This window comes from Heloderma suspectum, chromosome 6 (genome assembly GCF_057233095.1).
Source record: "Heloderma suspectum isolate Gila_16-S chromosome 6, 16-S_ref, whole genome shotgun sequence".
In the NCBI taxonomy this organism is placed as follows: domain Eukaryota; kingdom Metazoa; phylum Chordata; class Lepidosauria; order Squamata; family Helodermatidae; genus Heloderma; species Heloderma suspectum.
The window spans coordinates 75,399,419-75,412,182 of NC_139463.1; the positions used below are offsets into that span (position 1 = coordinate 75,399,419).

The 12,764-nt window shown below is 49.1% G+C and overlaps 1 protein-coding gene across 4 annotated transcripts in view; it reads left to right on the forward strand.

Moving 5' to 3' along the window:
• Positions 1-10: 10 nt before the first annotated feature.
• PNKP (polynucleotide kinase 3'-phosphatase) overlaps positions 11-12,764 on the forward strand; it is a 15,314-nt gene continuing 2,560 nt past the window's right edge. Inside the window, exons 1-15 of one of the 4 annotated variants that reach the window (XM_084805026.1) lie at positions 11-122; positions 247-333; positions 1,294-1,423; positions 2,380-2,426; positions 2,598-3,053; positions 5,017-5,096; positions 6,126-6,183; positions 6,322-6,429; positions 8,263-8,334; positions 8,435-8,483; positions 8,751-8,821; positions 10,818-10,910; positions 11,913-12,009; positions 12,456-12,517; positions 12,600-12,709. In XM_084805026.1, coding sequence (XP_084661152.1) covers positions 1,297-1,423; positions 2,380-2,426; positions 2,598-3,053; positions 5,017-5,096; positions 6,126-6,183; positions 6,322-6,429; positions 8,263-8,334; positions 8,435-8,483; positions 8,751-8,821; positions 10,818-10,910; positions 11,913-12,009; positions 12,456-12,517; positions 12,600-12,709 — 1,430 coding nt within the window. In that variant the 5' untranslated portion in view covers positions 11-122; positions 247-333; positions 1,294-1,296. The other 3 variants (XM_084805024.1, XM_084805025.1, XM_084805022.1) reach the window with 3 other exon arrangements.

Genomic DNA, 12,764 nt, shown 5'->3' on the forward strand with positions numbered 1-12,764 from the left:
GAACCAGGGAGTGCCTGGTTCACAAACTGGATGAGCCACTCTTCATACATAGCCCTGTGCAGCCCTCTGCCTGTTTACTCGGAAGTAAGCCCCCGCTACGCTCAGTGGGGCTTCACTCCGAGGTAAGCGTGCCTATATTGAAGCCGCGGGCCTTCGGAGTCACACCCCGTCCCACTCCTCATTGGTGCTTTCGGCTTAGAAGTGAATTTGTCTCTTCACTCTTTGACATTTCCAATGTCACCATAGAGGTACCAAGAATTAGAGCGATGCTCCTTCGCGTCCATAGGGAATCGTGGCCAATGGCGGCATTCAAATCAATATCCGGAAGTTCAGGTATTGTGTCATTCTATTTTTTCCATCTCTATGCTTCCCGGCCGGCCGTGTGTGGATAAAGCCCATTTCCAGGTAGGGATGAGAAACGATGTAACACCATCTTTTGGACTTCCATTGAGGGAGAGCTGCTTAGCTCGGGCTTCATCTCTTGCTGGGAGCCATAACAGCAGCGTGGAGGTCTTCCTCTTAAAATGTGGGGCCACCCTCTCTATCTGCGCAGGAGGACCCCTTCAGAAATTCAAGTCTAATTTTTTTGAATATCAGCCCATACTTATTAAGGGAGTCCTTAAGGTATATCTTTTTCCTCCCACTTAATATGGGTAGCTTATGGACATGCTCCCATCCTGGTATTTCAGACCGCAAGTTCAATGGGATGCAGTTTTGCTCTTTCCCTGTTATGAGAAGAGGCATCTTCTGAAACAGTCACATCTATTATAGATTATGTGGTTATGTTTTCTTCTCTTTTATTGGGAGCTACTGAAATTTTAATACACAGTTGCTTATCATAGTGGGATTCACGGTGCAACCACATTCCTTGCCTCACTACCCCTTCTAGGAGGAGTGCTTAATTTGCAGTTCTCGTAGAGAACAGAACCTTTCTCCACATATTTTCTCTACTTTCATTTGCCCTATCTACATTGCCTTCTTTTTCCCACTGAGTCTGTGGTTGCTGAGAACAGAACTTCCCTAATTTAGCCCCCTTTCCCTCATGCCACAATCCACTACCTACCTCCCAAAGTTCAGGGTCCATTCTTAGCATGGGACATGTTTCTCTTCCCTGTCTTTTTGGTGGGCTCCACTTTCCTTTTGGAAATGAGAAGATGCTAGCCCCTGAAGTTATGGGACAGAAAAGCTTTGAAAATTGCCCTATGCACCAAAAGAGGAAAAAGAAAGATTTGCGTGACTGTCACAAACGGCACTGTGCTATTAGTAACCCAGACTATCCCTTTTCATTTGCAGGCCATGCGGTGCCTCCTTGTCAGCCAAGACAAGCGACACGATCCAGTTCTTCTCCCTGATGGTGTAACTGTGGTTCTGGGCAGAGGGCCTGAAACACTTGTCACTGATAAAAAGTGTTCCCGGAAACAAGGTAAGTAATTTCCCTCTTGTTAGAAAGCATTTGCTGCTAGCAGAAACACACACACACACAGCCCCTTTGCATTATATCTGGTCTAAGCTGTATCCCTGAATGTTCTGGGGTTCTTCGCATTCTGTTTGCTAGATTTCCGCTTTTTGGGTGGGATCCAACATCGTGAGAGCAGACTTCTCCTGGGAGAAATAATAGTTGCGAATGTTTCCAGGCCTGAGGGATGGCATTCTGAAGCTACAGAGATCCCGTGGGGTTGAGCATCCACAGTGATGGGCAGGCGAAGGAGCCCTCTGATCAAATTGCTGCATGAAACTCCCTGAGTGACCATAGGCCAACCATTATTTCCCAGCCTAAAACTTACTTTGCAGAGTTGTTGCGAGGATAAAATGGAGGAAAGGTCCATGTAGGCTGCTCTCAATGCTGCAGTTAGGACATTTTAAGCGTAAGGTCTCTCCCCGACCCCATCCTACCCCGTCCTTTAGATGGTAGTGTGTTATTACTTCACTTTCTTCAAAATGTGGCAAACTAGCCCTGCTGTGTTTGGGGACCCCCTGGACCATTGCCCCAGAGTCCTTCACTGATGACACCACTAGCTGCCCTAAGCTCCATTGAGGAAAAGCAGGCTACAAATGGATAGACGCCTGCCCTTTCTTTGCAGCCTCTAATCATACTACCTTCCCTGTACACCACCTACTGCAGGGGTGGGCAACCTTCAGCCCTCCAGACATTGTGGGATTGCAACTCCCATGAGCCCTCACCATTGGCTTTGCTGGCTAGGGCTGATGGGAGTTGCAGTCCAGCAACCTCTGGAGGGCCACACATTCCCCACTCCTGGCCTATTGCCTGAGTATCCTTCAGCCAACAACATCACCGCTTCTAATTCTTCTGGTTTGGCTGCATACATGGACTTTCTAAGTATAACAAGGCCTGTTTTCTTCTTTTCTGTATTCTCACAGTGGAGTTGCTGGCAAATTATGCCTACCGATCCGTTCGAGTCACACAGGTAAGGTGGGAAAAGCTCAGAAGGAGAGGTGGCTTTGGCCAGGTGGGAGCCTCTTGCTGAGGAGGGTGGGGCAGCTGCTTCCGGCCGTACGGCCGCAGGCAGGCCCGGCCTCTGGGCCGAAGGGTCAGCTGGCTCTGCAGAAGGCCCTCTGACGGTGTTGGTGTGTTGCAGCGTGGGGTGAACCCCACATCTGTGGAGGAGATCCACCTGCGCTGCGGGGACAGCACAACGCTCCAAGAGGGAGAAACTCTGCGCTTGGTGAATGGGCTGTATCCGTATCATATCCGCTTTGAGCAAGACTCCAGCTCCCCAAAGAAGACCCTGCTGCAGTTCTTCAGCCCCAGGCGCCCGCTGAAGAAAGAGGAGGAGGGTGACGACGAAAGCCAGGCCCAGCTGGCCAAGCGGCCCAAGGTCTCCTCCCCTTCCGAGGAGGAGGAGGAAGATGATGACGACCCGTCCGTGGCTGAGAAGCTGAGGCAGCTGCAGGAGATGGCAGCACGGGCAGAGCCGGGTCGCCAGCCTCCCCAGCAGCCCCTCCTGAGCACGGCCCCCCAGCCCTGTGACTCCTGGGAGGACCACGGGAAGCTCATGATCTTCACGAAGAAAGGGGTGGTGCCCAGCGTCAAAGTGAGACCCGTGGCCTGTTGCTTTGAGCAGTAGCTGCCAAATGGCACCGCTTATTTGGGGGCTGGCCCTCCAGATGTTTTGGCCTACAACTCCCATCAGCCCTAGCCTGCATAGCCTGTGGTGCAGGATGATGGGAGCAGTATTCCAAAATATCAGGAGGGTCACAAGTTGCCCAACCCTGGTTTAGGGCAACGTTTTAATCCCCCCACGCACATTTTTAGTGAAAAGATGGTAAATATTTGTGTAAGTCCAAAACTGTAGGGATAGAACAGGATACAAATCACAGTCAGCATAGAATAGCCAGTTTCTGACATTTTTTCTCTTTGCCCTGGTCTACACATGCAGTGGAATGGGGTGATAGACAGGACGGTATCATTCCAGTCTGCAGGGGGCGGGGTGTGTGGGAGGGGGGATATTTTAACCCACATTTTAAAAAATCAATGCAAGTAAAAAAAAATAACAGGACGAGTGTAATCTAGAAGCATTCTTCCTGATACATTAGGCATATGTTCTGGATCAGCACTCTTCCAGCTCTGCCAGTTTTCTTCTTGCACAGATTTTTTTTAAGTGCAAGGAAACTTTCAAAAATCCCATCTTCGGCCTGCAGCCAGAAATGGTATGGTCCAGTCTATCACCTCAGAATTCCAGACACCTCATTTGTGCCTCATTCTGCTGAGGGCCAGGGTGATGTAGCAGCTAAGAGTGTCAGACTAGAACCGGGGAGAGTCCTGAGTTCAAGTCCTCACTTAGACTTGGGCCAGGCACTCTCCCGCAGCCTAACCCACCTCGCAGGGTTGTTCTGAGGATAAAATGGTAGAGGGGGGGCCTTGTAGACCGCCTTGAGGTCCGTGGAGGAGAGGAAGGCTATGAATAGGATATATAAAAGAAATAAAATGTGGAGAGCAGGTCAAATTGTAGAATGACTAAGAAACGGAACCCAGCAGAGGGCTTTGTAGACCAGGGGTGGGCCGTATGCAGCCCTCAGCCTAATTTCAAAAACCCTCTACAAACAGTCAGCTCAAACCTCTGACGAGAGTGATCTGTCCCTCTCTTGGCAGCCCCCTGGGTGGGGAGACAGAGAGAAAAGTGGGTGTCTCTGGCCCAACCCGCAGCTAGCATGTGGAGTAAACCAACAGGTTACTCCTGAGAGAATGGGGCCTTCGACAGGAAAGAAGAGTTCCTTGGCTCTGATGTAGATAACAACAGAAGAGCCCCACTGGATCACACCAAAGGTCTCATTAGTCCAGCATTCTGTTTGCACAGTGGCCAACCGGATGCCCCAGGGGGAAGCCCACAAGCAGGACATGAGTGCAGCAGCACCCTCTCGCTGATGCTGCCCAGCAACTGGCATACAAAGATGCACTGTATGTTTAGTCCCCTTTTAAAGCCATCCAAGTTGGTGGCCCTCATGACATGTTGTGGTCGCAAATTCTACAGCTGAGCTATGTGCTGCGTGAGGAAGTGCTTTTGTCTATCCTGAATCTCCCACCGTTCAGCTTCACTGGATGACCCGAGGTTCTAGTAGCATGAGAAGTTTTCTCCTTATCCACTTTCTCCACATCATGCATAATCTGAGGCACCTCTATCATGCTCCCTGCTTCTTTGCCTTTTTTCTAAGCCCCGAGCAAAAGAGAGCAATTGCAAGGGGGTATGGAGCAGGTTTAGCCCCAGCCCCAGGGCTACAGGAGGAAAGCACCTCCTCCTGCTCATGCTGTCTGGCCTTCCAAGGGCACATAGTCTCCCCTGCAAAGTCTGCCCTGCAGAGGGCATGTAGAACGTGGGTGGTTGTCCTGCATCCTTTGTTTGCAGACGGGCCCGAGAGATCTGGCAGGAGGACTCCAAAAGGGAGTGTGGAAGTGGCCATGCTTTGGGGTGCCATAGGCCCCTGGTCATTGGGAGGCGAGCATGAGGCTAGGCTAAACAGGCCCCTTGGTCTGATCCCTTGCTGCCCTTTCTTGCCTAGGTTGCAGGCTTTGATCTGGATGGAACCCTCATCACGACGCAGTCTGGGAAAGTGTTTCCTACAAGCCCGGATGACTGGAGGTGAGCACAGGGCTAAACACTGGGGCAGAAAAGGTGGTAGGAGGAGACTGCAGGCAGCCAGTGTGATGTAGCGGAAAATGAGTTAGACCGGGAGCGGGGGGACAGGGGGTTCGAATCCCTGGTCAGCCATGAAGTTCATTGGGTCAATTGTTCTCCCAGCTTAACATACCTCACAGGGCTATGGTGTGGATAAGGTGGGTGGGGGTGGGGGGCGGAGGCAACCAGGTATGCCATCTTGGGCACCATGGAGGAAAGGTGGGGGAAAAGGTACTAAATAATATTGTAAGGCAGCCTCTGACCTGGCACCCTCCAGGGGCGCTGGACTACAATTCCCATTATCCTTGACCAGCATGGCTGGGGGTGATGGGAGTTGTAATCCAACACCCTGGCGGGAGCCAGGTCTACAATGGCTGTTGTAAGGGAATAAGGTAACCTTGGTTTTTAATCTCAGCCACTGATTGTTTTATGCTGTCTATTAGATGGAGAGTTTATGCTGCCTTTTTATTGTTGCTTTTAATTATTGTGTTTTTTAAGATTTTGTTTTCTTTGTCACGATCTGTTATCTGCCCAGAGGATATTGGTTGATGGGCGGCTGTATAGGTCTAATCAATCAATCAAAAGAGAGCCAGTGGTGTAGTGGTTAGAGTGCCAGACTATGACCAGGGAGAGCTGAGTTCAAGTCCCCCCATTCAGCCATGAAGTCCACTCAGAGGCCTTGGGCCAGTCACTCTCTCTCACGCTGGCCTACCTCACAGGGTTGTTGGGAAGATAAAATAAGGGAGGGGAGGAAACTATGTACTACAAGGACGGGCAGGGTAAAAATGTAATAAATTAGAATAAAAATGGTGGGGGTTAGTCCTGCCCATATGAAAGGTCAAATTCAATGTGAGAAAAGTCACCACTTCCTTTACTGGTGCTGCTATTCCTGCATTGTCTTACATGCTTCTTCTAACGTTAGCAGTAGCAGTAGTCTATCCATATGGGGGATTAACACATGAAAGTTGGCCTTAACCGCTCTGTGCTTTGCAGGATCCTGTACCCTGAGGTACCCCGCAAGCTGAAGCAGCTTCAGAGTGAGGGATACAAGGTAGGCTCCTTGCCCAGACCACTTCACTCAAGCCACCTTCCCCTCCCCTCCCCTCAGCCTTCCCAGCTGCTGTGTTCATCTTTCTCCTGCCCCCCCCGCCCCCATCTCTTCTCTTCCTCTCCTCCACTCCGCGATCAGCTTGTGATCTTCACCAACCAGCTGGGCATCAGCCGCGGGCGCCTGAGGCCTGAAGTTTTCCGAGCCAAAGTGGAGGCTGTGATTGAGCGGTTGGGCGTCCCGCTGCAGGTGAGCTGGCTGCGGTGACACCTCTCCCAAAATGCTTTGCAAGGGAAGTGACAAATTGAGCAGAGGCAGGTGCTGCCCTTGGATGCAGCATGGCCCACAGCATCGGCAAATGTGGTGTGTGTGATTAATAATAATAATAAAAAATAGGTTGTCCGTCAAGACCATAGTGCCAAGACCGTGAAATCTAAACACCTGAAACTTGGCATGCGTACTAAGGGAAGCCTAGGGATGTGCATCCTGTGGTTATCTTGTTTTTTAAACGCATTAATTAATTTTAATTAATTTCAATGTGTCCATATGGTTGAAGCATGCAGTAACACCTTTGGCCACTAGGGGCAGACGTCCCTAACCAGCCCGGAGCTTTGCAATCCATACAATTCGAAGCCAGGAAGGTTAAGAGGCCAAGGGACACATTTATTTGCCTTCCCCGTTCCCCCTGCAATGGGGCAGCCCCCTCAGAGCAATGGACTGGACAGCCCCTTCTCAGGGCTATAGGGTTGCCCCATAGCAGGGGCCGTGTCTAGGGATGCCAGCGAGCATGGCTTCACTCAGACTCCAACTCTGACAACTGCATGTTTGCTATAAGGCTTTGCTGTACCAAACTAAAGGTTATTCAACTTGTTCAAACCTCGGTCTGTTCGCTAGTTTTAAAGAAAGCCCAAAGACTTGAAATCTGAACTATCAACAAGACACAAGAACGGAAGGACAGAAATGGACATTAGAACATGCAAAGATGTCTTGTTTATAAAAGGCCTGTTCAGTGGTGGCATCTAAGCTATAGCATTCCCTTCCCAGGGAAACTCGCCTGGCTCCCTCCTTAACACATTCAGGTGGCCAGCTAAGATTCTACCATTTAGACACTCAGTTTTCACTTTGCCTTAGTTGTCTTTGGTGTCCTTTATACCACTACTGGTTTGGATCCAGCCCTAGTCATACTTAGAGTAGACCCATTGAAATCAGTGGGATGTAAGATAGCCATGTCTAACTTAAATCCCATTGATTTCAGTCGGTCTACTCTTAAATGTAACTAAATTTGGATCTGACCCACTATTTTCAAGTTATTGTGATGTATTGCTGTTCCATTACACATCTTTTCATGGGTTTGCTTTTATATTGTTATGCTCCCTTGTGGATCCAAACAGGTGGAAAATCGGGTTGTAAATAATTTAAAGAAACCACTGTGTTTTCATATGAGGCGGCATTGGTCGTTCTAAACCGGTGGATGTTTCCAAATTGTGGCTCTTTCCTTCTAAGAACTGTATCCACATGCAGCCGTTCTACCTGGCTGTGTCGGAGGGAGAGGCAAGCCCCCCCCACCCATCCTGGCTAGGCCCACTGCCCTTTGACTCCTCTCCCCTCCGAAAGCAGTATCCCTCCACAGCCATTCGGCCTGGATGTCTCCTGCATAGATTTGTAGCCATTTTGAGAAGAGAGACGACACAGAAATCCCAAACAAATAAAGCTGCTAAAATGTTCCAACTTCTTATTCATCAGCATGTTTTATGCACGCACCCCTTGTCACCCATTGGTCATTGAGTGGGGCTCATTGGTTAGAAACAAATACACAACCCAGATAACAGACTTTGGCCCAGAGATGTTGATTGCTGAGGAAAAGGCAGGATAAACATGCCATCAACCAGCCTTCCCCCAACCTGGTGCCCTGGACGTTAGTTCCCGTCATTCCCAGCCAGCGTGGCCTCATGACGTCCAACACATCTGGAGGGCACCAGGTTGGGGAAGCTGCCACAAAGAAATGGTGCATGGTGTATGATGTCAGCAAGGCTGGGACTCAGAGCCAGCGTTGGTGCCCCCGCTGCCTTCCTTTCCCTGCAGATCTTTGTGGCGACCAGCTCCGGCATTTACCGCAAACCTGTCCTTGGCATGTGGGATCATCTGTGCAAGAAGGTATCGGTGGGAGTGGGAAGAGGGGCAGGGGCTGGTGGGGAAGGGAGGTCTCTGCCCTGCATGTCTTGATTCTCCCTTCTGCTCTCTCTCTCTCACCAAGGCAAATGGTGGCTTAGCAGTGTCTTTGCAACAAAGCATCTATGTGGGAGGTGAGTCTAGCACTAAGGGAAGCCCTTCAACGTACCACGGAGGGGTGGGCATGACTTGCTTAGAACCTACATTTGCCATCTTGGGCACCTGGCCTTGGACGGGGCCAGCAAGGATCGGTTTCATGTGTGCACATCTCACTGCAGCAGGAGTCATCCTTTCTATAGTTCCCCATGCCCCCAAATTTACAAGGCCCAGTTCTGGATGTGAGCAGTGACCTGCCACCAGACCGGTAAGGGATGTGTTCACGTCTCTTTTTCCCTCCACAGATGCAGCTGGGCGTCCACCAAACTGGGCCCCTGGACATAAGAAGAAGGATTTCTCTTGCAGCGATCGCCTGGTATGAGATCGATCCGACTCCTTCCTGTTGTCTCCTGCAGCCCCTCTTCCCTCAGAACTGATTATTTGTGCACCCTCTTGCTCCTCCATTTTTGCCATCAGCCTAATTGTCATGGGTGGCTGGAGAGTCCCTCCAGCTTTTGTTTGCATTTAATGAGATACTGTTATGCAGGTGTTGCTCACCTGCAGGATTCTGTGGGCTGTGTATCACAGATTTGCTGCACAAACACAGCACCTGCTCTCTAGTATCTTCAGATCTGTGTCAGACAAAAGCAAGTTTCTAGCACTCATGAATTTGCTTTTTTCAATTAACACCGAGTTGTTTTTAAAAAGGGGTTTAATTAAAAAACACACATTTATAACTGACCTTTCTTACCAAGTTGAAGGCAGCATGGTCGACAGCTGGTTGGCCACTGTGTGATCAGAATGCTGGACTAGATGGAGCCTTGGTCTGATCCAGCAGGGCTCTCCTTATGTTCTAAGGCAGTAAGTTTTAGTAGCCCTCCAGTAAAATATGGAAAAATACCACCTTTCAGCTTCCTCATTTTCTCTCTCTTATCACCCACTCCATTATCTTCAAATCCCACAAATCTGAATTGTAGAACCAGAATAACTTATGCAATTGTACTTTGTTTGAATTTTGTGTTGCATAAAATGAGATTATGCAAATCATATCGACCTACATGGAATTGCAGATTTAATTTGCATGATCTCTTCCATTTTAATTTGCACGATCTTTTCAAATTGGTTGGGGTGTGAGGGGCGGTGGTGGAGGTCTAAGAATGGTTTGCCAGTTTGAGCAGAGAAAAACAGGAAGCTGCAGTAAAGCCTTTGAGCTGCGAAACGGGACAAGGTAGTTCCATGGATATGCTTTATACCAGGGGTGGAGAACTTTGGGGGTGGAGAACTTTGGGGCTGGGGTCCCAATCAGGTCCTCCAGGATTCTCCAGGTGGCCATGCCCCCTTCCCTTGTCATCCTCCCCCATCACTTGGTAGTTTCCTGGCTACTGGCAGTAAAAGCTTTAAGCTACAATATTCTGGTACAGTGTGTCTTTTTTGGGCCCCATCCCTTGGCTCCGAGGGTTGGAGTTGATGGTCTATAGGCTCCTTCCAACCCTACTATTCTATGATTCTTTAGCCCACCCACCAATGGAATGCACACACCCCCCCCAGTGCTTCTCCAATATGACCCTTGAGCTGGCAGGCGTTCCCCACCTCTGCTTTATACCCAAAGTCCTGGCCAGCATGGTCACCTGCAGAGTACCAGAGTACCCAACAGCCAATTACCAGTCAGTGTGCATTACTGCTGCTTCAGGTCACCCAGGTTCATCCCCAGCCTTGCCTGGTCACTTTGACAGAGGCAGGGCCAAATAAAACCGAGCTTGTCAAGTGCAAAATAAAAAGGGAAATATCCCAAAGTGCCACTGAGTATGGTCTATAATCATTATTTACTCATTATGCAAATCTCAAAGATATTTGCATAATGAATAAACAATGATTATAGACCATACTCAGTGGCGCTTTGGGACATTTTCCTTTCTGCTGTTTTTTGTATTTGGTGTGGAACATGGGATATCGGCTTTCTCCTCGTAATGGAAGTTGCTAGTCCTTATGCTGCAGAGAAAAGATTGAAAGCGTGTAAGCAAGGAAATTGTGGAGGTCAGTAAGCTTTAAGGAGCTCAGCCAAGACTCAGGAGTCCCGTAACCCTTGCCCCTCCCTCGTAGCCACTGTCCCTGCTGCCCCCGTCTGGAGTCTTCATGCTCATTTTTCTCGTTCTCTCAGTCCTCGCCAGAGTTCCAACTTCCTAGAAAATCTGGCAGCAAATTGTGCGAAATGAACAGAGCGAGATGCAAACTGCATGTACTTTGCCTACTTGGTTGTGGTCACAGAGTGTATCTGTTCCAGGTGCCAGGGTACAAGCAGTCCTCATCTGCTCATGCTTGTCTCTGGCTCCTTCCCCCACGTTAACGACTGTCCTTCTGCCCATCCCCAACAGTTTGCTCTGAATGCCGGGCTTCCCTTCCACACCCCTGAAGAGTATTTCCTGGGCTGGAAAAAGGCATCATTTGCGCTCCCCAACTTTGACCCGGTGAATACTTTCTCAATCTCTTTAAAGCTGGGCTCCCTTCCGGATCTTGTTAATATAGGATTATGTTTTGAATATGCAAAAGCAGTTCACGTCCCTTCTCTTTCCCTTATGACAACGCTGTAAGTATGATTATCCAAAATCCAGGTGATTATGGGGAGGCGGTGTTGGTGCTTATGTACACAAGCAGAATGGCGTTTCACTTTTGTGCTTGCATTCTCTCTCTTGCAGGGTTAGGAAAAGGAATAAACCAGGAATTCAGTTTCAGGTGGCCCAATTCCTGGCTTTTCTTTATGTATAAACCAGGAGTTGTGATTTAAAATAAACTCTGGCTTGTTTAAGAAACTAGAGTTTATTTTAAATCACGGTTCCTGGTTCGCACATAACAACAAGACAGAGACTGGCTAAAGGAATACTGAGTTCATGGCAGAAGTGAGAGTTCATTTGGGCATTTTCTGATTATTATATGATTTGTAATAATAAAAGATGCAGTGCCAAGGCCCGGAAATATAGACACCTGAAACTTGGGATGCATACTAGGCACAACACAACCCTTGTGTTGTTTTAAAAGTATTATGTAATTAAGTCCATGTGGTTGAAGCCTGCAGTAACATCTTCAGCCACTAGGGGCAGGCTTCCTTAATCAGCTCATATTTTTGCAGTCCATACCTTTTGAAGCCAGAAGAGATTAGTAGGCTGAAGGACAGAATTATACGTCTGCCCTCAGCCCCTTACCGTGAGGCATCCCCCACCCCACAGGGAAATGGAGTGGACAGACCCCTCTCTGAGGAGGCAACAGAAGTGCACCATGGCAAGGGCTGTGCTTAGGAGTGCCAGTGGGCATGGTTTCACTCAGTCGAGGCAGACACAACATGTCCAACTCTCAGAGCTGTGTCCGTTTGCTTGAAGGTTTTGCTGTATCAATCTAAGGGCTATTCCAACCCATGCAAAGCCAAGTCCATTCACTAGCTAATATATTACTGTCATCTCCCTCCTCCAACACAGCGGGCACTTGACCCCAAGGCACGGTTGTATGATCCCCCAGATGCTTGCCTGACCTCTTCCTCCCCAGAGCTGGTTGTGGCTGTTGGCTTCCCTGCTGGTGAGTGACCACCTATGATTCACTTCAGGCTTCCATATATCGATGTTTCCAAATTGCCTTTTTGGGTCAGCATGGAAGAAGAGTGACAAACAAAAGGATCTTGCATGCTCAGGAAAGAGCCAAGATAGCTTGAGGCAGCTTGACGCTGTTCACAACTCATTTAGCGGACACTGCAGAGGTCACCAGTAGGCATTTGGTATCAAAGTCCAGAAAGAAAAAGGAACACCTGACAATATCCAGGGAATAGGCAAGGAGGGACAGCTTGACAAACTTTGTGCTCGTATCGGGGACATTTGAGATGTATGCATACACACATTTAGCAAGGCTTCTGGTGCTGGAGGTATCCATTAGGCTCACCAAACATTTGGGGAAACCCTATTCCTACCCCCGTTGTCTGTCCAACTTTTAACACTAACTTCCTTCTCTCCCCCCACTCCACCCTCCAGCTGGCAAGTCAAGTTTTTTGAAGCAACACTTGGCCTCCGTTGGTTACGCCTATGCCAATCGGGTAAGTGGGCAACTATGTCTCCTGCCCCCTTGCCCTAATAATTCATCCTGTCTTTTGTAACCTGTCTTCCACTCACCCCCAGGACACACTTGGTTCATGGCAGAAGTGTGTGGCTTTGTGCCAAGCATCACTGCAGGCAGGGAAGAGCATAGCAGTGGACAACACCAATCCAGACATGGAATCGAGGCGCAGGTGAGGCTCCTCCAGTCAGCAGATGGGATTGAGTTGCTAGTCCAGCAGGATGGAG